Raw genomic sequence first — 26,727 nt, 5'->3', positions numbered from 1 at the left:
TCATATTGCATTCTAGAGGAAAGTCTCAGCCCTACGCGACCGTTACTGATACAGTAATAGACAAGCAAATATGGGACATGACGTCAAAACTATCTTCGTTTCTACATACAGAATCTCATTTGTGGACTGGCGGGGACTGAAACATTTCCCGTTAAAGGTGGCTGGCTTGGCTGCTTGGCCGGGGCCCGTGTCTCTTCAATCGATATCTGATCAGAAACCCCTTAAGCTGTTAGCTACCTAATGTCTAATTTCTGGATGAGTCTGATCTTTAATATCGTGATCATTCCCCAAACGTTAATGTTATATTAAGACCCTGTCGTTCGCCTACCTTGGATGAGACTTTGCGATGCTTTGGGTGTGATAAATGGCCAACAAAGGGGGCGCCGGACATTAATCATCGCTTAATTGAGTGTGTTTCAATAACATCAGGCCGACTCTCGGAATTAAACTACTATTAGCTACGAGATTTTGCTGAGACTGACTATGGACCCCTAGTATGCAGTCGGCTTGGTGGAAGAAGCCAGCCATCATTGGATGGCTTTTAGCTATGCTAAGGATGGCAGTGGTAGGTATCTGTATTTTGAGATGTGTTTGGAGGCTATTGAATAATCTGCAGATTTATAACGGTATTCCCATCTCGTGCACTCGGCGGAAACGATATTACCACCACAAGCTCCAATGACTCCGACATGAGACTACCTTTAGAGGCTGCTAGCGAGGTAGACAGGGTCTTCGATACGGTCCGTCGTACGGTATACCTAAACTCTGTAATTTATTGTTCGTCGAACTTGACATTCAGTCCTTGCAGGGGTAAATGGAGAGGCCCCCACGATTATATTCCTATTTCGTCCATCAGTCACGGAATCCTCCGAACATCCTTGCTGCCTACCTCATAGGCATACCTCTAAATAGATGTCATCCGGGCTCTGGTTGATATCCATACACCTCCAGTGAGCTTGTTGAAGACTCCTGCCGCAGAAAATGAGGCAATCCGGTCGCCTTGGAGGTATCTAGTTACGAGCCCATGCAGTGTTGTCACTACGATGCATCTCGTTCAACTGCATGATCGGCGAGCTATATGTCGACTTGAGTAGGGAAGCATGGCGTACTTCGCTTATGTACCTAAGGCACTTAGCATTGGAAGTTCTGCTCCATCAGGTTGTCGTGATTATGGATCTCACAAGGTTCCAGCATGTCACTAAGCAGTGGTTGCTACTTTCCGCTTCCATACCGGCCTCGCGTTTCGGAATTTAGGTCTGGAATACGGCTTCGGTTTGTCACTGGTAGCCTAGATTATCACCCACTTCGTTCTAATGCATGAAGTAAGGAGATATACCGGCTTAGTTCCTAGTAATGTTCCGTGGTCATACGGAAGAGTTTAATAAGTACATTATGGCTTCAGAGTTACAGAAGAGTCTTATGACAGTGCAGATATATATGGTAATCATGTTATCTAGAGTTACTCATAGTTACTAGAGCTCTAAACGAGAGTTCTACATGGATGTTTCCTCTAACTATAGTGCTTCTATATATAGTCTATCAGTTCACTACGCTTTTAGCTGAAATCAAGATCAGTCGCAGATTTGAGTTTAAATACTTTATTAAGTGTGACGCTGTTATTTAAAGTCTTTCTAATCTATGGACTATGAATCATACAATTGAAAGGTTAAGTTGTGCTTCAATAGTAGAATGCCTCCGTAGGTACGTTAGGTACTCAATGACTTCTTCCATCTACTTCTCAAAACTTATAATACCAGGTCTTTACATAGGTTAGGTACATACGCGCTAACCATACACACATACGAGGCCTAAAGCCGTACCGTCCAAATACAAAATCTCCGTCGCGTTCGGAGACAAAACGGGCGTGGCCCTAGTGCGGGGCTCTTTACCTCCTTTTATCTCCATAGTCCGAAGCCGAAGCCTGAAAGCATCGCGACATACTTATTAGGGAGGCTAGTAGTGCTAAGAGAATATGAAATATATATATAAAGGCTCTATAACAAGTCTTTAATAATTAAAAGACAAGACCACTATCAATTATCAATCTGTAAATTTCGAGAATTTCAAAAATCCTTATAGTATATACAATGGCCCCCCTCTACAAGAAAACCCTCATCATCGGCGCCACGTCCGGCATAGGCGAGGCCCTCGCCGCAAAACTGCACGCCGAGGGCACTTCCGTAATCGTGACGGGCCGCCGCCAGGATCGTCTCGACGCGTTTGCTGCGAAGCACCCCGGGTCCAGCGGTGTCGTAATCGACATCGCCAAGTTCGATGAGATCCCGTCCTTCGTCGCCTCCGTCACGCAGCAGCACCCCGATATCGACAGCGTGGTGCTTAACGCCGGTATCCAGCGGCCGTTCAACTTCGCCAAGCCCGAGACCGTAGACCTGTCTACGTTCGCTGAGGAGTTCAACACCAACTACGTGTCTTTCGTGCATCTAGTTAAGGCCTTCCTGCCGCATTTACAGCGCGTATCTAAGGGTACCGAGGCACACTTGATATTTGTAAATGCCTCGCTAGCGCTTGTACCGACGTGTAAGTATTTACAGACCCATTTCCCTCTCTGAACCCCTATTATATGAGCTAAAGTCTTCGGGGGCACGACTTCGGCATTCAAGCCTATCTCCTAACCATTGCTCACTCTCGCCGCTCTAGTAACCCGCACACCCGGGTATAACGCCAGCAAGGCAGCGCTTCACGCCTTTATCGTGAATGTGCGACAGCAAATCAAAGACGCCGGTTATAAGATCCGCTTTGTCGAAGTATTCCCACCCGCGGTGCAGACAGAGATCCACGACACGAAGCACCAACCGGACATGATAAACGGCCACGAGATAGGCATGCCCCTTGGCCTTTATACCGAGCGGATGTACGAGGGCCTGCAGAAGGGCGATGAGCAGTTCGCTATCGGACACGCAGAGGAGTACGTAAACTTACCACTCCCCTTTTCTTCGTGGAAAGTTATATTTACCTGTTCCTAACCCATTATAGGTGGCTTGCTGAAGGCGGCTTCGAGGCTACGCGGGCGAAGCTATTCGAACAAGGTCATGCCACCGTCAAGGGGGCCCTAGCGAAGTATGTGAAGAGTACCTAGGTACATAGTCTATAAACTCAAAATAGCACATATATGTGAACATTCTATACTCTATACTACCTATGTATAGTTTAGTTATCATTGCGTAATCCCCTTTTAACGCCGGTTCTAAAAATTGATCTTGAACGCCTTGTTTTAGTGTAAATCTAATGGACAAGAAACATCTAATAGGGCGTATTAGGAATTACTCATCAAAATTTAAACGGATCCAACTGGTCTGCCGCGGCGCGGACCTTGCTCGTAACATCGTCAAGCTGTAAAGTAAGTTAGTCGATTCAAAGTCCTTCATGCACTAGGTATAGTTATAATAACAATGGGCGAATATTAAGCTTGAACTTACGTAGTCAAAATCAAAGATGGAAAAGTGGTGACCTTGTACATCCACAACGTCTTTAATAAAACCACCGTGTTCCTTGTTATAATCACCCCAGCCCAGAAGTCGGTCTTCGCGCGTGAAATCGACGAAGCTCTTGGACGGGTCGCGGTTGAACCACTCTTTCGCTCGTAGGAGGATAGTTGGTGGTGCCTGCAGCCCATCCTCCCAGCGTGGCAACTCCCAGAATGACACCATGATGCGGGCGTGCGTCATGTTCAAGTTGACCTTCTCTTTCAGTTTCATAGCTTCGGACTCTTGGGCCGATAATATCACGGGTTCTGCCGGTAGCCGTGCCCGCATCTCAGCTGAGTAGCTTGGGCAGAGGCTGTCGATGAAGACCATGCCTTTGACCCGAAACTTAGCCCCCGTACCGCCATCACGCCTCGCCTCGGCAATCCGGTGCGCCATCTCAAGGGATAGAAGCCCTCCCAGTGACCAACCTGAGATTCACGTTAATATATAGGGAAAATTAATAGGTATTATCGGTAAATAGATACGTACCTCCGAGGAGGATGTCGCCGCCTTCGGGGATAGCCTTAGCGAGGAGCCCGACGTAGTAGGTAGCCATCTGAGGGATACCACCTTCCCACCAACCGCCTTCGTGGAGTCTAGCGTTCGCGAGACCCCATAGCGGACGGCCAATCTGGCTCAGGAGGTGGTAATTGAAATTGGTGCCACCACCGTCGTGGATTAATATCAGCGGGGCACGCGGCAGCGCCGGCCCCTGGTAAATCAGTGCCGGGTTCGGGAGATAATCGTGCATAGATAGTGGTGATAATGGGTTCGGTAGCTTTAGACTTGGGTGAAAGGAATGGATGCTCTGCTCGAGCGAGAAATTGAGCAGATGAGTGTTTATCTAGGTACCTAACTTATACCTTAGGTACTTGTGATAGGGTAACTAGAGGTAGACGTGATTAATTGTCGCTTCACGACTAAGCAAGGGTAAGAATTGACTAGTTTCTCCAATTCTATTCCTTCGTATTAAGTATTAATTCTGTCGTCGAATTCGTATATCACGTGTATTTCTTCTTCTTCTTCTTTTTTCTTTTCTTTTCTCTCTTTTTTTTTCGTTCTGTTTGCGTGCGGGAATTTGATCTGGTGAGAAGTGAGGGTGGAGCGAGGTAGGTAATTGAAGCTAACACCAGTCGTATACCGGGGGTGTTGAATCCGCAGTTGGCTATGTACCGAGTAGCAGCGTTACTGATTTTCCTCCGGTCTGAATGTGAATGTGTAACAAACAAAAAGTTCGGTTTGGGTGTTGAGAAGGTATTAATGCCCAGTTCTGGTGGTGCTTACCTGAGTAGAAGATGGCCGCCCTTCCGCCGATGTAGTACATGTACCTAGCCAATTGAAGTATCTTAAGTGTAAAATTCACATGTACAATTCGTGGGGCAACGCTCAATGGATCCAACGCATGTAGTGTTACCATCCTTATCTCTCGCGATGTGCAGCTTCCAAGAACCTATCTGCTTATATGCATATTAGGTGATGATATATTAAATGCATATCTCCTTTCTATGCATAAATGTATGAAAACCTTTATAAGCGGTACCTAAACGCTTACAAAGTACACATTCTCAACATCTTCCATCAAGTTTTCATCTCAGAAGCTCAACAACGAATTACCATGCATCAACAAGAGGTATGTAGGGACCCCACACGCATGCAGTTGATCTATGCACCATAGGGATGATGCTGTGCCGCCCTCTTACAGAATAATATGAGAACCCGATAGGTTCTAATTTACGCGCAGACATCCTACCCATGATATTCTCATGGTGAAATTCTCAATTGTCAACTAACCCCCTAAGTACTTCATTATCTACCTATGCAACGTTTCTCATGATCCGCATATCCGCCTACTGTTCCTCAAAATCCGATGGCCTAAGCAGCTGGTTGTCCAGCAGTTTTCCCATATGTGTCTTCTCGATGCTCTCGCAGTTACGTCGGATCTTCGTGTGGAGGATCTTGAAAAACGCCACTGGGCTGCTCTTCAGGCCTGACTCTCCACCAACCCTGCCCTTGCTGTCTTTAGCTATAAATCCGTCGGCGGTAATCTCTTCCCCTTTGCCGGGCGTACTGTAGCTAATGCCCAGGAACCGACACGCGTCCACGTATTGCTCATACGAGCCAAAGTAGAGCTGTCCGGCGAACAGATTCAGTTCCGTGATAAGCCTTTGGGGCACCTTGCGCGACGACAGCCTCTCGGGTACCGTGTATAAGTCAAGCTTGTCGAGCTCGCAATAGCCCAGATTTGCCCTGGGTGCATATAGATGTAAGGCAACAGCTTTAGATTCCATTATCATCGGTAACATAGCATTTGCCTCGTATGGGCTAATGACCATCATGTGCTTGACGAGCGTTTTAGCAGAGTCCTCATCGCTAGGAGGTGCCCCCGTTAAAATCCATTGAATAGCTCGTTGGTACGAATCTAATTGATCCGAGGCGCCGCGTCGTTTAATAGTGTTCGCGAAATCGTTCGAGACAAGTAACCTAGGACGGAACTGGGACACGTCGAAACAAGCCCCTGCCGAAGTATTGCGCAGGGCTAAAAATGCAGGCATGTATCCCTTAGACCCCTTGGTGATCATGCCAGAGGCAATGAATTCTTTGACACCTTCGTGGATCGTATGAATAGCTGGTTCTGCTGCGGGAGGTCTCTGATCCTGCCGTTCTTGCTCAATCTCCGGCGACAGCTCGCGTTCTTCCTCTTCTTGAAGCTCGGCCGAGTTAAGCTTTAGATTTTTGAACTCATTACATCGTAAAGAGATCGGGTCCGTGCCCATCACTTTCGAAGGCATGATTATATCACTGTCGGGGCGAGGTCGGTACCTGTACTCCAGCGTCTTCGCCTCCTCTTCAAGATATTTCTCGGCGAGGTCTTTGGTAAGATTGACCTTGCCGCTAGAACGGGTCTCTGCCCATATTTTCCTATGGGTTTCGTTGCGCCGGCCCTGATTTGCCCACAATGCCATACTCCTATGAATGTCTTTCCAAGTCTCGCCGATCGACCAGGCTAGAATATCCAAGACTGAAATATCCTGGTCGGCAGGAAGTCCGATATCAGCCCTATGTGCCCGGATTTTTCTTTGGACTTCGTCAGGGACGCAAAATACCACCGACTGCCCCTCCGCTAGCATTCTCATCCGCATACAAGCTGATACGCGTCAGTTTCCATAATTATATAACAGTAAGGCGCCGGGTTGACTCACCTTGTACCAGCCTATCTTTCGTTAAATTTGCTCCCAACGTGACAGCTGCACGGTAATCCCTTGGCAACTTCAGGTCAGTGCCTCTCGTGTGCTACGATAATCAGAGTTAGTAGTTATTTCTTTTAAATAAATATTTCAAGAGTTTAAGCCATTTTCGGTCAGCTCGGTTGACAACCCCTGACACATAAGAGAGGTCAACAAGAAAGGGGAAAAGCTGCAAATACATACCGCCTCATCTAAGAAAACAACACAAACATCCAGCTGTGACACGAACGGTGACGTATGAAGAGGCTCGGAGTGTCCCTTTCTGTCTAGGACATGAAGTTCGTCATGGTCGTCAACAAAGATGGCTGCTTGAATTGTAGTGTCATCCGAGGTCTTATGCAACCATGTTTTCGCTACTTCAAAGTTATTTAGCTCAAGTATCTGAGCTCCCACGTCTAGTATGACTCGCGTTGGTGGATCGAGCTTTGTGATAACATTCAACAGTACCTCAGCGACTGAATTCTCGCTTTCCTGGCGTGGCGGAAGGAGCGTAACGGAGTTCTTAGGATGGAGCAAATTCTCTAGAACCAATGCGTTTGTGTGCTTCTGATCCTCAAGGTCTAGCTGCTCGACATCATATGGTAGTACCTGGCGAGAGTCGTTTGTGCCGCTGAACCCCGTCGTTGGATGAGTCTTGACTTCTCCTATATCCCAACCCGAAGCCGAAAGCCTGTGTGAAAACTCCTTCATTTCCTTTGGGAAGACTATGTGCGCTAGGAAGTAGTCTATGACGCCTTTGGCATGCCGGAAAGAGTTAAATAGGGATTGCGTACATTCTACATCTTCGAGATTAATGCCAACCAGGGTTTTGAAGGTATTGGGGAGATTATCTGCGTCCTTTACCCATACCCCAAACTCTTGGTCGGCCTGGTCAGACCTAAGGAGGTGTTCGAAAGTTTGCAATAGGTCTTGGTATTCGAGGCCGCCGTAGTAATAACTCAAAGATGTGAGGATGATAACAACATCCGGATGACTGAATTCAGACCGCAGCGAGGGGTTATCTTTAGCTCTATATGGCACCGCGAGTTTAGTGCTTGGTTGTCTGTTTGAGTCAAGGCCATAGTCAACTCTCCACCGCTTATGCCCGAAGGCGAAGCCCAGTACGCCTCCGGCTATAAGACCTCGCAATAGGAGTAAAGTTTGGCTAGCACGCGTCCAGAATCCCTTAAGGCTAGGGTCTTCGACGAGCGCAATGTCAGTAGGAGCAGGTTGGACCTCGGTAATGTATCTGATTATTGCTTGGCGGACATGTTCCTGTTGTCTTGTGATGGGGAAGCCGTTGATGCCCGTTGCACAAATACGCTCCGTAACCCGAGAGAGAATCTGGTCGGCGGCATCCAGCTGTAAAATGCGAGTACGTGGGAAACACCCAGGATACTGAGAATGGACCTCGAGTGCACCGGAGAGGTCGGAGCGAACTTCCAAGACGACTTCTCTAACTACCTCCAGGACCTGATGAATGCATACCCATCTTTCGGGGCTATATTCAGTTGGACGTTGTGTGCCCATGGTATAGACCAACTCGAATTTGACGCTAAAATTTTCATCGCTCTCGTCGACGATATCGCGAGTATTCTTATTGAGGTATTCTTGACTTTGTACCAAAGTACGACCGATCTCTTCCTTTCCCGTTAGGATACACTCGATACCCATAAGCTTGAATGACAGGATGTGCTCGGGTTGCATTAAGAATATACCCCCATTGCTCTTACAGGTTTCAAACATATTTCGCATCGCCAGTATCTCGGTTTCTTCGACTTTAACGGCGCGAGAGAATGGTAGGTGATAGATCTGTCGGTCTAGTAAACCCCCAAGCTTGGATATAAGCATTTGGTACATCTGCCTCGACTGCGGTTTTCCAACGATTACCCGGACTAAACGAGAACCATCTGCGAGCGCTGTTGCGACCATGGGTACGATGACAGATGACTTCCCTTCTCCCATGTTTAACTGCATGACGGCATTCCTACCCCCTTCGGGGCTCCTCATATTATTGGCTATTTGCTCCTGAACTGGACGGATCATAAGGTCGCCCTCTATTTCCAAGAGCAGAGACTCTGGCTGATCTTGTGGTCGCCAGTTGGTGTGGCCGGGATTTCTCAGTTCGCTTATAAGGACGGAAGGATTGTGAACTGCCCTTAGCAAACGGTCTGCTCTCTGCAGCCGAGAAATGGTTATGCCGTAATAAACTATGCAACTTTTCCAGTCTTCCGATAGCTTCTGCCACTTGCTACGACAGAGACGTTGCAAGAAGAAGCTTGGTGATAGCCTTGGCCATTGGTGGATTGAGGCTAAGAGAGTTCGAAAAGTATTCTGTTCGCCTCCTTGGTTGGATTTGACAGCTTCTTTTATGGCCTCATAAGTCTTATCAACTACCTCTTGGCAACTATCGCGATGGTGAGCAAGAAGTTGTTCAAGTTCTTGCATACCTTTCGTCAGGCGGTACTCCTTCCTCCAGCCCTGTAGTGACTCCGTGCTAGTCTTGAGGTCTGACACGTAACGTCTGTCGTATCCAGATTGCACTTGTTTATCTAACCTCGACAGCAAAAAGGGAAGCCGCGGTGCTTCGTTACTGTTACCATTAGTCAGGGATATGTTGTGTGTCATATTATCCACAGTATATGGTAACATAAGAGGAGCTGGGGGGTTGAATATTTCGTCGTTGCTGGTAAAACCAGGCCTTCTCGTACAGTTCCAAGGGGGGATAGTTGGAGAGAATCGAGAAATGCTAATCGGAATGACATCCCGTGGAATCCTACCGCCGATCTGGTTGAGATAATTCTCAAGAAGATGGTTGTGATAGCGTGGCTTGAATAATTCCGTTACTCTACTCATAGCTAAATCCACATTTATGTATTTCCACCATTCCACTGAACCCGCACGGTATGGGGAAGTCGGACGCTCACAGGGCCATTGAGTTATTAGTTTATCACGGAAAGTTCTGGCTGCTTCATTTCTATTTTTCTGAAATGTCTGAGACTGTCGGGCCCTAAAAGCGGACCAGCTCTCCCATGCAGGCGAAGATAGATCAGCTTCCGGACTTTCGTGAAATGGACGGTATGAATCGGTAATAACGCTGTACAGATGTGAACCGGAGACGCAAGAGCCAAGAGACAGCCGAAAAATGTCAGCTGTAGGTGGACTAAGAGCTGTTCCGGGAACTGTAAAGAAGGATGCCAAAATCTGAAGGATTGTCATGTCGGCATCCTTATCGAATGAAATCGTAGAGAGCCAGAACATGACTTTGAACTTGTTATGTTCAGTTGCTCTGTCGCTCAACAACTGGTAGATTTGAATCCAGTGTTTGGCGATGAACTCGGTAGAACCAATAAGCAATGTAGAATCGTAGTTTGCTTGAATCTCCGGAAAGGAAGAGTAAATAGTCCTGGGTCCAAGCACATCATATCCAGAAAGGAATTCCCAGATATATTTTCCTAGGTCTGCCACGGTCTTCTCGTTCAGGGCGAAGCGCTCTCGGAATATAATTTTGGATATAATACGAGCCCGGGACGCCTTTTCGGAAGACTGGTTGTTGTCTCTGCTTCGATAGACCACATCCGAGGATGTAGTATGGTCCTCAGCACCAAAGCCCGAGACGCGGAATGTAGATGAACGAATAGTATCACGGCGTAGAAGGCTCTGCTCAACCTGATGTAGAATTGGTGGGGAAACATAAGATTCCGGGTGGAAAAATTTCGATGTATTAGCTTGGTCAAATATCGAGCGCACAGTTTGATAAAATCCGTTATGCTGGGCTAGGAAATCAAGTAGTGGGTTCCATACCACGGTTTGCATTTCCCGTTCGTTAGCTGGGTAATAGTATCGCGCCGGAGTAAGCAGGGCGATCTTCTTCAGTAACTCAAGGTTTTCTTCTGTCAACTTTATGAAAGACCTCACGGCGGCAGAGTTCAAGATGGATAGTGCTTCTTCAGTCCCTGTTTTCCCCGTCAAGGGATCCGGTAAGGGAAAAGAGGTAAGTGCGTGGAGGTACGACAAGAGTAACCTGCCTTGTAGACTTCCATTGTTAGCGAGTCTGCCGATTAAGCCGTCAACCTCGTAAACGTAAGCTTTCGTAGAAGACTGCCTTTCAATATTAACATGGACATGTTGCCCATGCTTATAGAATACTATATTTCCATTTGGGATGAGGGCTTTGCGTCGAACTCGGCCGTTGTCGCCTTTCAGCACAAGCATACTTTGGAGGCCAATCAAGGTTCCAATAGACTGGTCCTCATCCACCGACATTCCACGGAATTGGTGAGAATATATTGAACTGTCTCCCTGCTTCAAGTGAAACCCTAGTTTTAACCTAGGGAATTCAATATCCACAGAATGACCCTGAAGAATGATATGCGTCCAGGCATGCTCTTCAAGACGGTTCAAGTTTGTTTTGAAGATTTTCTTCGCTGTATGGCTGTTGATGTCGACAAGGAACTTACTGCCTTTACATAGCCGCCAACAGTGGTTTGCAGTGTCCGAGCGTACCAATCTCCAATTGTCCTCCGAGTGAGTCCACGGAAGCTCCTGGGGGCAGAACTCAACGTAGCCACCAGCTTCGTTATACCAATGAACGAAGTTATCAACGAACATTATTGGAAATAAGTTCTGGAGGACAGTTCGGGGGACTAGTTCAAATGTTTGATTATTGGCAACCGCCCGAATAAGGAGGGTTTCGGCCGAGTTGTCCAAGCCAAAATTTAGGCTGTGTTCGTTGAACATTTTCTTGGAACTGAATCGCATCCCAGGGACTGAACTCGGGACAACTTCTAGAATTGACTTTCCGAACAACACAGAATACATGTAGTGTTTCTCATACTCTCGAGGCAGTCGACCTAGAGGGGACCCATTGACGAAGAGCTCGCCGGTTAATAGACTGAAGACAACGTACAAATCGTTGTCTCCATTATTAAGTGTTGACCGGTTAACAATCCAATGATTGTACGGCTTCTTCTGGATTTCCCACTTCCCCGCCGCAGGGAAATCAGACCAAGTCTTCTTGATAGCATCGTCTAACGCTGGGCTGCTCTTTGTTATTATTTCATCTGCGAGAATATTAAATGCTCGATACGCAAGCCGCTCCCATCTTCGATGCATAATAGAAGTCCACTCATCTGCTTTACTTGGAATGCAGTTTAGTCCTTCATTGATAACAATGCTACACCGTATCATAGTGCAGGCGGAATCGGGCGCGGCCAAAAGGCTACGGAGATGTTCCTCTTCGACGTTAAACGTGTCCGCACATATCAGTGTTATCTTCACCAATCTGTATCGCAGCTCCTCCTTAATGTCGTCATCCGTAGCGCCTTGAATTTTGTCCTCCAAGTCGTGGATCCATCCCGAAGTGATCTTGCGAATATCAGCCAAAAAAGTAAGGCACTTGTCTTTCTCATTTTGCGAAGACGTCAGTGAAAGCAGACGTCTAGCTATAGAAACGAAAATTCCATGCCCTTGAAATGATTGCCAATTCTCTCTAACCCTAAGCAATGCTTTGTCCAGGCTGTCTAGTAAGGCATGGGAAAACTGCGCATCGACGAGGGTTTTATGACTACTCCTAAGCACATTATGTCCGTCGCGGGGTCCAACTTGGAAGATGCACTGCAAGATAACCAAAGCAGTCTCTTCCTTCCTGAAGTCTATGCTTGGTGACGCAAGTTGTAATAAGATGTTTTGCCATTGAAGCAGGAAGCCTAACGGAAGAGACGCAAGCGCCTTGTACTCTTCTAGAGAAAGTTCGGTAGGACAGGTTGACTGGGTGGCTATGACCTTGTTCGGTGGTGGGCCGGCAGGTTCTAATGGTGTCCGATTAATAAATGGTTGTATTGGTGATATCTTGTCCGTTGGCCTCTTCGGTAATGAGTACGTGCATAGTTCGGCAATGTCGTCTGTAGACATAAGCGAAGTGGTGAAGAAACCGGTCGATTTATCATAATATCTCAGACGCAGTCCATTCTCGAGACATACATCATCCACAGTCATGGTAGCAATAGCTTTCATACGGCGATGGGTTCCTGTATGAGGCTTAACACCAGATAGTAGTATTACCCGCTGCCTTGAATCGAATCCACGGAAGTAGCTTGGTAAGTAATCGGCTAACCTGTAGTTTGCTACTGGTTTCTCTTCCACTAGGTACTTTAGCTTCAGGATGTCGTAAAGGACGAACACCGTAGTGTCACGCCACTGACGGAATGAGCAGGGAACATCAAGCTCGAATACAGTCGACTTTTCTTGAAGCTCATTTCTAGGCAGTGGCCACTCATGTATTCCTATTTTTATCTGCTTTGCCTGCCGAGGGATGTCGCATTTAAGACAGTTATTGGTGCAATGCTCAGAATGATCGCCTGTGATCGAATCGATCCTCGTAATAGTATCATGTTCAATCTCATCCAACTTCTGTATGAGATCGTCGTACTGGTCTTTTTTCCGCTGAAATTCTTTCCGCTTTGCTTCCCTGTCCTGGTGTGCTTTCTTGACAATGGAAGCGCGGAGCTCCTCATGTTTAACAGATTGGTTGAAAAACTGTACGGAAAAGCAATTTCTACTGCCAAAGTCGTTGAGTGCTTCGTAAGGGAACGGGGCCTGGGATCTCCGATCGATTAAATATTTTTCAATGTCACAGAGCCTTATCATTTGGCTTCTTGTTGGCAAATTCAAATTCTCTAACATGTCCAAAGGGATTCCCGGCTTATACTTTTTCAGTAACTTGCAATTTCGTATTGCTGACTTGTCGGATGCAACCCAGAGGTCGAGTATAGTAAGGATCATGATGGAGCTTAGCTCGGGGTTACCTTCGTAACACGAGAAGGCAACTCTGTAGTAATTCTCAATAAATTCTCTCAGAATGCCAGTAGCATCATGACACTCTTCGTTGGCCCCTAACCAACTTTGGAGGTTTGAAGCAACCCACGACTCGAATAATGCCAATTCGTACATCACATACACGTTCTTTGTCGATGATGGAACTGGAGGCACTTGAGAACTATAGTCGATAAGAGGGCAGCTCAACTGAAAGGCAATGGGTTGATTACTTTTTCCACGGCCCCCTATACCGTGGATAAAATCGACAAGTCTCGAGAGCGACATGTGAGTATCTTGATCAAAGTTAAGACCTTGAAGGTCCTCTAGGTTGTTAGGAACCATATTTTCTTCTCGGATCCGCGACCATCGGTCACGAATAATCTGATCCGTTGATGATAGAGTTGAATTTACGAATTCGGCGGCAGGTCCGGGGATAGATCCGACAATCTTATGATAGCGTCTGGAGATTTTGGCACTCATAGCCACTAGTAGGTCGCTCGAAAGGCTTTCTTGCCCTTGCGCAAGAACTTGTGCCATGAAATATATCATGAAGGTTTTGTATAGATGTTCTGGGCATGTCGATAGACTAGCAGATCGTGTGAATAGGAGTTGTAAGACGACACGGATAAGTAGCCATAAAGCCGACCTATGCCACGGTAGTTTGGCATCTTGCCAGAATACTTCTTCGCGAGTATTCTTCCAGATTTTCGTAACCTCTACTTCATTGCCCATAGATAATAAGAACGCAAAGAAGAGTTCAGTGATTATCTTCGGGTGTGTGGTATCTCGATCTTCATCGTGCATCTTGTTGTCCTTTCTGACTTGTGGTTGAGTATCAGGGGCCGACTGGTGGGTCATTTTTATCAAGGTGTAAGCTACTGTATCTTGGAACTCGCGTGTTTGGAAAACAGACAACGGGATAGACACAGCTGCGCCGGGGAAGAGCCGACGTAGTCTCCCTTCTGTTGAAATGACAGCCTGGTTAGAGGGAGATAGTTCAAACACCTCGACTTGAACAGACGCATCCAATCTCGAGAACAATATACCACAGTTCTGAGCTTGAATATGACATGCAACCGTCCCACCTACTACAATAGTTAACTCGCAAAATATTTTAAAGGGGTTAAGATATAGACTAACCTTTCCGGTTAAGGAGGCAAAAGGCCCCGAGAAGCCTTTTTTCGTCAGTTGATGATTTACTTCCGATGTAATCGTGGTTACGATGTAGATGTTCCATCGTAGTGATGACTGATTCCACAGCGTTGGCTTCGTCTCCTTGTACATATTCTCTAAACGTATTCAGACTTTGAAGGGCTGCTTTTAGTAAGGCTTCTTCATTCTTCACATCGTAATCATTCTCATGAGGTAACTGCGGTGGAAGGAACACATGATTGATAATGTAGCGGGTTTCTTCCGCGGACAACTTGGACAGCTTTCTCTGATTAGCCTGTGCCATTCTTGCGACGGTTGATTTGAATAATAGCTGAACGGCAGGACAGTGAACGAGGGTTGGAAGAGGTAGAAAGGGTAACTGAATAAGATGAAGATGGAATGGAATCGTTTGCAGTGTAGGTGTTTTAATGAAAGGATTTCGAATGTACGTGTAAACGTTGTGTATGAAATTCCTAAGTAATAAGGTGGGAAAGTGCGGTACCTAAGGCGATGTGAGGCTCCAACACATCCAACACATCCAACGCGGAGAGATAAACATTATTTTCATACCTACCTCCTCCTAACTACATGGTACTTTGCGCGTATCTATTCGGACAGTTGCATAGCCGCCCATGAAAATTAGCCGTCGACATAAGAGGTACATAACCTAAGACAAGGCGTTTTTAGTAGAGCTAAGATATGTACCATAATACAGATGTTAATGATAAGTCCAGTAACAGGTATGTATACGATATAATACTTATTATTTCAAGTATTTCGCCTCTGAAAATAATATATTTGACACTAGGAATACCGATCCCAGGTAGATGGTAGGTACCTATTGTACCGGATCCTCAGGTAAGAACAGCATCATAACTGGTCGATATTCCCATATTAGCGCCTGATCATTTCTGAGTGGTTTGGGTACCTACCAACTGACAGTCATAGAGACCAACTGACAGACATAGGGCTGCCTATCCCGTCTTGATGTGCTACACTACCCGATATGTAACACCTGAGTTTCATGTTTTCTGTTATTTCTCAAATCAAACAGACTGTTGGCTATGTTGATTAGTTCCACGTGTACCGGCCTAGTCGCATATATGATAGATCACGGGCAGCAGAGGTAGCAGCCTGCCTAATTGCACAGTATAAATACAACTCAAGGCTACGAGATTCCTCTTTAAAACATAAACCTGAAAAGTGTTGGTGATATGTTACATTCTGCTTCCAACAGGTATAGTAGTGGTAAAGTGTCTGGCCGAGTACCTTATATATGTTGGGGGTTAACATATGTGCGGTCAACTCGTACGCTCAGTTGGTGTCTTAAGACTAGGAATTATTGATGGTGAAACTAGTAAGGCTTTAGGGGAATGTTATAAGTTATATTTTATAAGACGGCTAAAAGGACTCTATTTAATACCTTAGCGGGAATTATAGGGAACTTATAAGCCTTGCGCATGCCTTGTACAGGCCTAACTACAGTGACAAGCCTTGTGCAAGGGTTAGCAATCCTGCAAGGGTTAGTTTTTCTGCAAGGCTTATAAGTGGGTGTATATCCCTATATAAATTTGGTGGTGGGATACATCCGATAAGAATACAGGGCATTTTTAGTATTATTTTCCCCTGTAACCACTGTTATTTCATTACAGTAGGTTTTAGTGATATTAATGCCTGAGGCCACTATAACCACCTAAGGCCACCAAAACCACCTAAAATTGCTATATCACCACCTTCACTGGTGAACAACGCCTGTAATTCCCTTGATCTCCCCTGAGTCCCCTGAGACCATATAATTTAATTGAATACCCTGTACGGCAAGCACGAGATATATATACCACAATAGCAAGCACACAATCTATCGCGTAATACGTAATCCCGTAGACTTGTAATCAATTGCCCTCGTAGTCAAGTGGTATAGTACCCACGTAATAGTAGTAATCTCACGTTTAACCCAGTAATTTGACATGTTTTTCGCATTAGATAAATACCTGCAAATAGCCTTAAATAGTAAGAGGAACAAGGTATTAGAGTAATAGCTAGGCCTGTAATTTTTACCTTTTTGCGACCGTACGAATTGTTGCGGCTATATACTCGTATGCGCGCAGCTGCAATTGAATTATAGGCTATACAGGCGGTTCAGGCATCTATTTCCAGTTGATCTAGTGGATTATTTACAGTGGCTTTAGGGGATAATTTACAGGGCACTTATAGTGGACTGTTTATAAGGCTTATTTGATCTGTAAGGCTTAGATGCCTCGCACCAGGGTTATAGCCTATTATAGGGTTTTAAACCCAGCAGGGGTTGCCTGAAATATAAGGCCTGCGTAAGCCTTATAAGGTCCCTATATTTCCCGCTAAGGTACCTATTTAAGGCTGTAGTGGGGAAGTTGCAACAAGGAGGTACCTACCTAACCTAGGGAATATTTTAACGCGGAACCTTATGTACCTAATGTATGAGGTACATACACTGCATACATACATGTAGTAGGTACCCGTAGCTACGCCTGGTTAAGTACCTACGTATTGTACCTTATTGAGTTTGTGACTCAAGTGGCTAAGAGAGGATTTGATTGGTCAATTTCCAAGCTTGGCTTGTGCATATTGATCGTATCCTTGTCTCGAACCCGTGCTTGTCCTAACCATTGAAATCAACCAGCCGACCAGCCGACCCGGCCTAGTACCACCAGATACATCTTATCATCAATTTCTCCACTTACGCCAACACGCGACCTACTTCCATTGACGCGTTTTATCTAATCTGATAACTCTTTGTCTCTCGTTGATTGAGCCTGTTTTTCGGAATTGGTAGATGCGATACGTTGCTCTTGAAGCCTTGACCAATACCGACGAAATACTCCATCTGCTGAGTATCTGACTCCATGTCGCCAACCGCCGAAACTCTTGAGAAAGATCTCCGCGATGGGGTCCGCGCTCTCGTCGCTGAACGCGGGTGGGATCAGGTAACCGTGAACAACGTCCGACAATATGTCGAGGACAAGGGAGAGCTAGAACAAGGATTCTTCAAGGCGCCGGAGTGGGAGGCGCGTAGCAAGAAGATCATCAAAGAATTTGTTGTACGTTTTCTATTTCACCACATATTTATGATTGATTGCACGTCTGACTAAATTGTGATGCTTAGGCTCAGTTGCTAGCCGAAGAAGATGAAGCTCCATCATCCTCGGCGGCCAATGTCAAATCGGAAGCTAAAAACGGGATTAAGCGACAATCGAGCGAAGAGCCTTCCCCATCACCCAAGCGCCAGAAGAAAGCATCTCGTGCCGCTCCGTCTAAAAGAGCTAAAGCGAAGAAGGAAGAATCAGAATCGGCGCTTAGCGACTTGGAAGACCAGAGCGATTTTGGAGAGCAACCAAAGAAAGCAACTAAGCAAAGGGTCGCTAAAAAAGAGGAGTCTGATTCAGAGTTGAGCGATCTTGATTCGCCAGAGGATGAACCTAAGAATGCTAAGCCACAAAAATCCATTTCACGTCGAGGAGCCAAGAAGGAGGAAACAGAATCCGAGTTAAGCGACCTGGATGATTCGGAAAACGAGCCAAAGAAGAAGACAAAGGGCATAAAGAAGGCTACGCCTCGGCGCAAGACCAAAAAGATTACCAAAAAAGAAGAAGCAGCTAGTGATCTAGAGGACTCGGCAGCAGGAAAAAAGCGAAAACGTGCGGCACCTGCTAAAAAGCGAAATACTAAACGCGCCAAGGCGGAATCGGATAGTGAAGACGATTTGTCAGACGAGAAGAAGGAAGTCACAAAGGATGAAGTTGAATCTACTGCCGATGAAAAAAGTCTGCCTCAGCCGAGAGTAAATGCTAAGACTGAATCGAAAGCAGAGGAATCAGGCGAGGATACCAAACTAAATGTTGTGGATATCAAGGACAACAAAGATATCAAGGAGGCAGACGCCGATGACTCAGGTTCAGATTTGTCGTCCGTTATAGACGACCCCCCTCCCAAAAAGCGAAAACCCAGAGAACCGAAGGGTGCTCCTAAGCCTAAGCAGGCAAAGGAATTGTCTGCAGACGATACGGAGATCAAGAAACTCCAAGGCCAATTACTCAAGTGCGGAGTTCGCAAGATATGGGGCATCGAGTTGAAGAAGTATGGTGACGATAGCAAGGCCAAAATTAGGCATCTGAAGGAAATGCTTCGAGATATCGGGATTGAAGGTCGCTTTTCCGAGGCGAAAGCTAAGGAAATCAAGGAAAAAAGAGAACTCATGGCAGACCTAGAAGCTGTTACGGAGATGAATCGGAACTGGGGTAGCGGAGCGGGTAGACGTGCTTCTAGGAGCAAGACCACCAAGAAGACATCGAAAGGAGAATCCGATGAGGACCAAGATGCCAAGGATGAAGAGGATGAGGACGAAGAAGTCAAGGGCAACCCACGCGTGTCAAAGCGAATGGCTGATTTAGCCTTTCTGGGAAGCGACAGCGAGTCTGATTAAATGGTCTACGGAGCAATGACAGTGACAAGGTTGTCAGTACCGAGCATGATATGATATGAACGGATTGACTGAGCTTGATGAAATCCGTGTGTTTTTACATGTAACTAGTTACTTTCCGGCGTTCATCTTCTGAGCTATGAGGCTAAAAATAGCAACTGAGCCCATGAACAAGACAGCATTATAAAACTAATTCGTATTAGTTGACCGAAGATAACGTATTTTGACCAAGGAATCTAGGCACAACTACTCACAGCTCTACGCGAAATCTCCCTCTCCTCATCATCCGACCTCGCCTCGATGAAGAGTCGACGTAGGTTTGGAAAGTTTGCCTGGGTTGTTTGTTAGTTGATACCTGTGAGCGTGCCATTCTAACTCTGAACTTGCCATGTAGTTTTGAGCAGGAGTAGTTATGGTTAAAGAAGTGGTAATTGATTAGATGAGTATTCTTGGTATAACTAATCGAATCTATAGTTCCAAGTTGGCTTGACTTAGTAAGGACTTTATACGAATCTCTTTTGATTATGGTATAATATGGAGAGTGGAGGGTTCTATATTGCTTCAAACGTCTTGAAGTGCTTAGGCCAAGCTAAGATTCATGGATCTTGAGCTATCGGGCTATCCCACTTGTACATGGGTACATCAAGGTACATAGGTACATAGGTACCCCCTTTCAAGTTCTATTTGTGGCTTGTACATTGTGGCTGTTACAGGTGTCGTCCATGGATGGAGACACCGACTTCCAGGCTAAAGCTGGCAACCACAACCGCATAACTGGGCTTAGCCTTTTGATAAGTGAAGTGGCCAGGGGTTGATTTAACAGGGCAGCATTCTTTCAACTATCATCACTCAATACGTAAATCTTTTCTATTCCTTTCCCCTTTCCCCTTTCCCAGAACGATAAACGACATAAGCAAAACATCGACAACTAACTTCTAATTGGAAAGAGATCGGATGCAGCTATAATTGCCCTAAACGGGCCTTAATTCGCAACCTGTTTCGCCTCCCCGACTCTCCATAAATCCACTGATATCATATCGAGATGTCGGCGGTCAGTCGCATTCGCGGCGCTTTCGCCGTGCCTAGGAAGGGCGAGACGTTCGAGTTGCGAGCTGGTCTGGTGTCTCAATATGCTTGGGAGAGGAAGGAATCAATCCAGAAGACTATTATGGCCATGACCCTGGGTAAAGACGTCTCACAGCTGTTCCCCGATGTACTGAAGAATATCGCGACCGCCGACCTCGACCAAAAGAAACTCGTCTACCTCTATCTAATGTAAGCAGCTTGATGTTCTCTAGGGAGCTTCACGATGTGCCCTAAAATCCATTTGAGTGGTAAACTTACGCAGAATTTAGGAACTACGCCAAGTCGCATCCTGACCTATGTATCCTCGCCGTCAATACGTTCGTCCAAGATTCTGAAGACCCGAATCCCCTTATAAGAGCCCTTGCCATTAGGACCATGGGATGCATTCGAGTAGACAAGATGGTAGACTACATGGAGGAGCCTCTACGGAAAACATTACGAGACGAATCACCATACGTACGAAAAACAGCTGCTATCTGCGTCGCGAAGCTGTTCGACTTGAACCCCTCCATGTGCATAGAAAACGGCTTTCTAGAAATCCTGCAGGAGATGATCGGAGACCCTAACCCTATGGTGGTTGCCAACTCGGTGCAGGCGCTCTCAGAAATATCTGAGACGGCACCCGAGACGAGGGCATTAATTATAACACCAGCAACGCTCAAGAAATTGCTGATGGCTTTGAACGAGTGCACGGAATGGGGTAGAGTGACTATCCTTTCGACCCTGGCCGATTATCCGCCCCAAGATGTCAAGGAGTCAGAGCATATCTGCGAACGAGTAACGCCCCAGTTCCAGCATGTGAATCCTAGTGTCGTGCTCGCTGCTGTCAAAGTAGTATTCATCCACATGAGATTAATCAATGCCGATCTTGTCCGACAGTACCTCAAGAAGATGGCACCTCCACTGGGTTAGTTACCACGTCCTTCGTCTACTTAAGACTATCACTAATATACATATATTCAGTCACCCTTGTCGCTTCCGCACCCGAAGTCCAATATGTCGCGTTACGGAATATCGACCTCCTTCTACAGGCTAAACCCGATATTTTAAGCAAGGAACTAAGAGTATTCTTTTGCAAGTACAACGATCCGCCTTATGTCAAGCTTCAAAAGCTCGAGATCATGGTGAGGATAGCGAACGAGAAGAACTACGAGCAGTTGCTGGCCGAGTTGAAAGAGTATGCGTTGGAAGTGGATATGGACTTCGTTCGACGAGCTGTCAAGGCTATTGGGCAAGTTGCAATCAAGATCGAGAGCGCGAGCGAAAAATGTGTCAACGCGCTACTGGATTTGATCGCTACCAAGGTCAACTATGTGGTTCAAGAGGTGATAGTGGTCATCAAGGATATCCTCCGAAAATATCCCGGTTACGAAGGCGTCATTCCGACGCTCTGTAATCACATCGACGAGCTGGACGAGCCTGACGCCAGGGGTGGGCTGATTTGGATTGTGGGCGAGTATGCAGAAAAAATAAATAACGCAGATGAAATATTGGCGAGTTTTGTGGATGTCTTCCTAGAGGAGTTTACGCAGACGCAACTACAAATCCTCACAGCAGTTGTCAAATTATTCTTGAAAAAGCCAAGCAACAACCAAGGATTGGTACAAAAGGTTCTACAAGCGGCAACGGCGGAGAATGATAACCCAGATATTCGAGACCGAGCATATGTCTATTGGCGACTTTTGTCAGGGGATCTTGCTATTGCAAAGGTACAGTATTCTCAGACCTCCTTTGTGCTTGGTTTGGTAACTAACAGGTCCTAGAGTATTGTCCTCTCTCAGAAACCCGCCATTTCAACCACAATGACAAGCTTGCCAGCAGCTTTACTAGAACAGCTACTCGGTGAACTTTCGACTTTGGCCTCGGTCTACCATAAACCGCCAGAGTCTTTCGTTGGCAAAGGTCGCTTTGGTGCCGACGAAATCCAACGAGCAGCAATCCAAGAACAACGGCAGAATGCGGCTGACAATCCCATCGCGGCATCAGTTGCTGGCGGTGCCCAAAATGGGGCACCGGCACAGAACAACATCGAAAACCTTTTGGATATCGATTTCGATGGCGCCGCGCCGGCTTCACAAGAGCAAAACTCGGCGTCAGCTACGCCAGATCGCGTAGCAAGTCCGGCCGGCGGAGCTTCATCGGGCGGAATGGCAGATATGATGGGTCTCTTCGATGCCCCGCCACCTCAAAACAAACCCGTGGGTAGTGGTGTCGGTGGTGTGAATGATATCATGAACGGATTTGAAGGATTGGATTTAAGCGGGTCAAGCCAGCCTCCCCCAGCATCGGTCCAACTTGGCCACGGAAGCGCGACGGAACAGAAAACTACGAACAACGACGATCTACTAGGTCTCTTCTAGGCGAAGCGCAACCCACGTCCTCGTTTAGCAGAAACCCAGAATCCCTGGGCGAAAGATCGCCGAGGGAACAACAGCAGGAACGACCTGTTGGATCTGTGATAGAATAGATTTCGATAATGTTACTAGGTCGTAACAGCGTTGGGCAAAGGGAAAGGGGTCCATTAGGCAGGCTTGTTAAGATGTGATATCGTGAAATGATAATAAGCATAGCGCCTAGTTTACTAGCTGAAAAATCATGATGCGAAGATGGATCCTCGCCTAACGCGTACCCCGTACTCCTAGAGCTCTATGTCTTAAGCTTATCCAAAGCCCATTCGCCTAGGCGTCTCTTTTCTCCCGTCCCTACAACAGGGATCTGGTAGTCATGTATTGTACGTAGAGTATGTTTCCCATCTATATAGTTATAGGGAACCACGCCGAATTCTTAAAATATACCTAGGTACCTAACATATCCTCCCAATGCATCGACTCATCACGCATCGACACCCGTCACTTGCCCCCGTACCGTGCCATCCAAGGGCGGCCCGCTGCTCTTCTCCTTGTCGTCCTTGTCGCGCTGCCACTCCTCGGGCGTCAGGCACTTGGCGCTCCAGGCGTGGATGGCGGCGATCTCGTCGCGCAGGGCGGCGTTGACGGCGCGGTGCCGCTTCAGGCTGTTCTGGCCGGCGAAGTGCGGCGATACGATTAGCGATGTGAAGGATTGGCCGCAGCCGCCTGGGGTTTTAAAAAGCGCAGGTTAGTTAGTTAGTTTTGGTTTTGGAGAGGAGAGGAAAGGGGGAGGATGGGGGGGAAAGGAAGGGTATATATGTACCGGACATATCGGTTACTTCGACGTGGACTGCTTCCAGTCGCTCCGTCAAAGCCGCTTTCAGCGATGTTTCGGTGATTGTGGGCTCGTTCATTTCTTGGTGGTGGCTGTGGTCGTCGTAATATGAATGGAATGGAATGGAATGGAGGGGATGGGGTTTTCTTATAGGTATCTGATCTAATATATGGTATATTGTATTGTACGTTGGTGTAGTTCGCGTAAGTGTAGTAGGGAGAAGAATGTAATAAGCAAAGCCGATCAAGCGCAGCTTTGTCAAACGGAAAGAAGGTATGTACCTGTTAACCTCAGAAGTAGATAGTGGTTACACAGATGCCCCGCGATGATGACATTGGATCTCGGCTGGTAGCGAAAGAAAAGCTCCGACGACTGAATTATCGATAGTGGGGTGTGGGGTTCGTGACTAGAGCTATGTATTGTATGTAAGCTAAGGGAACCTTTCAATTAAACATATTATTTAATGTCATCATAATTATTGAGTCGTTCAAGTAAAGCTTCATGTCATGTCCCTTTGGCATCGGACGGATACTCTAAATTTTCTGTCGAAGCATATCTCTAAATTATCATCAAACCCTCTTCCCCGCGCTCATCGGGCTGGGAAAACAGCCCTTGCAGTTAACTCTACTTGTGCGAGTAGAAGCTACAGACTCCAACCGCAGAATCTCAAGTCTTATTATTATACTGTGATAAGACAAGAGCGTACCTTTAGCTCATCTAGAATCATGGCAGCTCCGCCGGCGGCTAGTCTCACGGATGCGGTGGTTGCTGCGATGAGAACACTGTTAGTAACCTTTATAAGTTAGATTTTTCATCGTGGTTAGGTATAAGCCTTATATCATATTAAGCTAACATCGCTCATAGTTTCCCGGAAGAACTAGCGGATAATGCGTGGGACAATACAGGACGTGAGAGACAACTTTATATATAGCATGGGCTATCGGATATGAAGCTAATGGTGAGGTAGTACTCCTCGGACAAGCGCCCTTGTCGTCATCGTCGGTGTCTAAAAAGGAGACTGGAGGTACCGTTCTTCTCACCAATGACTTAACTTCCGCCGTGGTCGACGAGGCATTGGCAGAAGGAGCCAATATGATTGTCTGCTATCGTATGAGTTGCACCCATCATTACATACGCTGGCTAAGCTGGCGGTACTGACGACTAACATTGTATAGATCCTATTATCTTTAGACCTCTGAAATCCCTTACTACCAAAGACCCTATGCAGACCCTCCTCTTACGGCTAGCCGCCGAGAGGATCTCCGTCTACTGTCCCCATACAGCCATGGACGCGGCGAGCGGAGGACTTAACGACTGGCTTTGCGACATCCTGTTAGATGGAAAACACCAGGCGAAGCGAACTGTCGTCCAGCCTATTTCTAGGCCTCTACCCGAAGGGCACCAAGGCACTGGCTATGGACGAGCATTTGAACTGCCTCAGCCCGTCAACTTGCAAACCCTTCTGCGGCGACTCTCTGCTGGCATAGGCAACCAGCGATATATGATGGTTGCTCTGCCACCATCACTAAAGGACCTCACCAGGACGCAGGAGATTACCAAGGTTGCTGTCTGTGCAGGTTCGGGTTCTGACGTCCTAAAAGATACCGATGCTCAGGTCTTGGTGACGGGCGAGATGGCGCACCATTATGCGCTCCGGCATACCCAGTTAGGCCAGATTGTCGTCACCGTCTTCCATAGTAACTCGGAGCGGAAGTATCTGGAGACGAGATTGAAGCCCATGTTGGAGGTCGAATTGGAGACCACGGCGTACGGAGACACCCGCATAATTGTCAGCAAAGCAGACCGTGATCCCTTCGAGGTGATTGACGTTAGAGACCTGGCTTAAGCACTTAATGCGACGGCTCGTTAACCTGGTCGAGGGTGTAATTAACATGGCGAATGACCACTATTCGTCGACGCTGGCCTAACAGACGGTTCATTCAATGATGCTTCAGTCGTTCACCTTGTCGTTTAGGACATCCTTCAATCTAAATGCTCAATCATGCCGATTCTCGGGTGTTCAAATCCCTCCAATCTCCCTTGCTCGGCTCACCTTTCAAAGCCGCGTCGCCGTCTTCTATGCACGCGTCCACGTCTACACCACCGATACCCTGTTCCTTCCATACTGATAGAAGTCTACGTGGCATTTTCCACGCCTGTCTCGCATCTTCTAGTCGTCCTTCGCTGACAAGCGCTCGTATTTTATCTGGGGCGTCTAGAACCTCGATTGCCAACTGTTTCGTCCGTGCTCTCCTCCGGCGCGCCTCTTCCGCTTGGGCCCCGGCTTTATCAGGTGGCGGGACAGATTTCCGTATCGAGTCTCGTATTTCCGAGGCTTGGGAGTATATTTGGGCGATTGCTGGATCTAGCGTAGAAGCCATAGGGTTCAATGGGTCCATATTCGTTCGCATCTTACACGTTTATTAGTACATGGCCTCCGTTCCATAGCACACGCCCTCTTGAGGTTAATGGGATTATAAGACTAACCTTGCGTATTGTTTCCGTAGCTGTGATCAACTTGCTATAATTATCATATACAAGTGCCTTCTTCTCGGCATCCAGCGCCCTTATTTCACCCAGCACTCGTGTATACAGCCGCAGTAACTCTTCCATACCATTTTCAGCCAGTGCCTTCTTAACAAAAGCATCTACATCGAACCCTTCCCTGTCTATCTCGCTAGGGGGAACTTCCGAGTACTGCTCATGCGGCCCGCCCGAGGTCTCCCCGAACGGATCGGTCACCTCTACCTGAGGCGGCGTTGCAGCTGGCTGCTTCTTTAGGTTATAGTACTCGCGTAGGGCGGCACGGTTTCGCTTCGTAGCTGGAGGGTTAGCCATAGTAACCCTGTTGGGACTGCCGCCGCTATTCGGGTTCGGCGAGCCGATAGGCGATCGTGAGACATCGAGACTTGGTCGCGTCGAAGAGGTCGGCGTGGTGCCCGAGTTCATGCGCCGCGGCGGGTCGCGGGGCGAGGCGATTGTAGACATTTTTGATAGGCGAGATGTAGTATCTTAATGTTACGCTTGATGGTGTGATCAACGGTATGTGAAATAGCGAAATACCTCAGCTGTTTCCAGATGCCAGATTTAGTTGAGGGCGTAGGAAGCATTAGTGAGGCTGTAGCGCATTAGCTGCCGATCTCCCGCGTTCGTAGTGTGTAAAGCCACTGTGGCGGGAGCTATCGTGCCCCTATTAATTGGAAAGAACCCGACGAGCTGGACCCGCATGCTACCTACTCGTGCCACGCCCCACTTAATTCTGGTTTCGCAAGCGTGTACCAGTCTTAACTGGTGCTTACCACTATTATCCACACATCACCATTAT

General features: G+C 47.0%; 8 protein-coding genes across 8 annotated transcripts; 4 read left to right on the top strand and 4 right to left on the bottom strand.

Moving 5' to 3' along the window:
* Nucleotides 1–1,920: 1,920 nt before the first annotated feature.
* On the top strand, nt 1,921–3,351 carry F5Y00DRAFT_182931 (putative short-chain dehydrogenase/oxidoreductase). Its single transcript, XM_048005031.1, has 3 exons — nt 1,921–2,538; nt 2,659–2,926; nt 2,995–3,351. Exons 1-3 carry the CDS (start codon nt 2,088–2,090, stop codon nt 3,095–3,097), a joined length of 822 nt encoding a protein of 273 aa, XP_047860930.1. The 5' UTR covers nt 1,921–2,087; the 3' UTR covers nt 3,098–3,351.
* F5Y00DRAFT_247381 (alpha/beta-hydrolase) lies at nt 3,091–4,885 on the bottom strand. Its single transcript, XM_048009269.1, has 3 exons — nt 3,975–4,885; nt 3,438–3,913; nt 3,091–3,351 (listed from the first exon to the last, which is right to left on the bottom strand). Exons 1-3 carry the CDS (start codon nt 4,234–4,236, stop codon nt 3,289–3,291), a joined length of 801 nt encoding a protein of 266 aa, XP_047860929.1. The 5' UTR covers nt 4,237–4,885; the 3' UTR covers nt 3,091–3,288.
* A 447-nt stretch (nt 4,886–5,332) lies between these two features.
* Nucleotides 5,333–14,981, bottom strand: F5Y00DRAFT_265964 (uncharacterized protein; the record flags this gene model as incomplete). The annotated part of the gene is made up of 4 exons (XM_048011864.1): nt 5,333–6,630; nt 6,686–6,776; nt 6,914–14,610; nt 14,666–14,981. The coding sequence occupies 4 exons, from the start codon at nt 14,979–14,981 to the stop codon at nt 5,333–5,335; spliced, it is 9,402 nt and encodes a 3,133-aa protein (XP_047860928.1).
* A 2,354-nt stretch (nt 14,982–17,335) lies between these two features.
* Nucleotides 17,336–19,322, top strand: F5Y00DRAFT_182915 (uncharacterized protein). Its single transcript, XM_048005030.1, has 2 exons — nt 17,336–17,754; nt 17,820–19,322. The coding sequence occupies exons 1-2, from the start codon at nt 17,560–17,562 to the stop codon at nt 19,134–19,136; spliced, it is 1,512 nt and encodes a 503-aa protein (XP_047860927.1). The 5' UTR covers nt 17,336–17,559; the 3' UTR covers nt 19,137–19,322.
* Nucleotides 19,323–20,062: 740 nt separating this feature from the next.
* Nucleotides 20,063–22,809, top strand: F5Y00DRAFT_182837 (Adaptor protein complex beta subunit). The gene is made up of 4 exons (XM_048005027.1): nt 20,063–20,408; nt 20,489–21,126; nt 21,183–21,928; nt 21,983–22,809. The coding sequence occupies exons 1-4, from the start codon at nt 20,176–20,178 to the stop codon at nt 22,577–22,579; spliced, it is 2,214 nt and encodes a 737-aa protein (XP_047860926.1). The 5' UTR covers nt 20,063–20,175; the 3' UTR covers nt 22,580–22,809.
* Nucleotides 22,810–23,051: 242 nt separating this feature from the next.
* F5Y00DRAFT_265961 (bola-like protein) lies at nt 23,052–23,481 on the bottom strand (the record flags this gene model as incomplete). The annotated part of the gene is made up of 2 exons (XM_048011863.1): nt 23,052–23,293; nt 23,391–23,481. 2 exons carry the CDS (start codon nt 23,479–23,481, stop codon nt 23,052–23,054), a joined length of 333 nt encoding a protein of 110 aa, XP_047860925.1.
* A 362-nt stretch (nt 23,482–23,843) lies between these two features.
* F5Y00DRAFT_247367 (NGG1p interacting factor 3) lies at nt 23,844–25,912 on the top strand. Its single transcript, XM_048009268.1, has 4 exons — nt 23,844–24,186; nt 24,267–24,310; nt 24,370–24,510; nt 24,578–25,912. The coding sequence occupies exons 1-4, from the start codon at nt 23,909–23,911 to the stop codon at nt 25,246–25,248; spliced, it is 1,134 nt and encodes a 377-aa protein (XP_047860924.1). The 5' UTR covers nt 23,844–23,908; the 3' UTR covers nt 25,249–25,912.
* On the bottom strand, nt 25,326–26,509 carry F5Y00DRAFT_182877 (Vps51/Vps67-domain-containing protein). The gene is made up of 2 exons (XM_048005029.1): nt 25,890–26,509; nt 25,326–25,813 (listed from the first exon to the last, which is right to left on the bottom strand). Exons 1-2 carry the CDS (start codon nt 26,388–26,390, stop codon nt 25,403–25,405), a joined length of 912 nt encoding a protein of 303 aa, XP_047860923.1. The 5' UTR covers nt 26,391–26,509; the 3' UTR covers nt 25,326–25,402.
* Nucleotides 26,510–26,727: the final 218 nt, after the last annotated feature.

This window comes from Daldinia vernicosa (genome assembly GCF_022497035.1).
Source record: "Daldinia vernicosa strain CBS 139.73 unplaced genomic scaffold F5Y00scaffold_63, whole genome shotgun sequence".
Classification (NCBI taxonomy): Eukaryota; Fungi; Ascomycota; class Sordariomycetes; order Xylariales; family Hypoxylaceae; genus Daldinia; species Daldinia vernicosa.
Note: the sequence above shows the minus strand (reverse complement) of the source record. Positions and strands in the feature narration are given on the sequence as shown.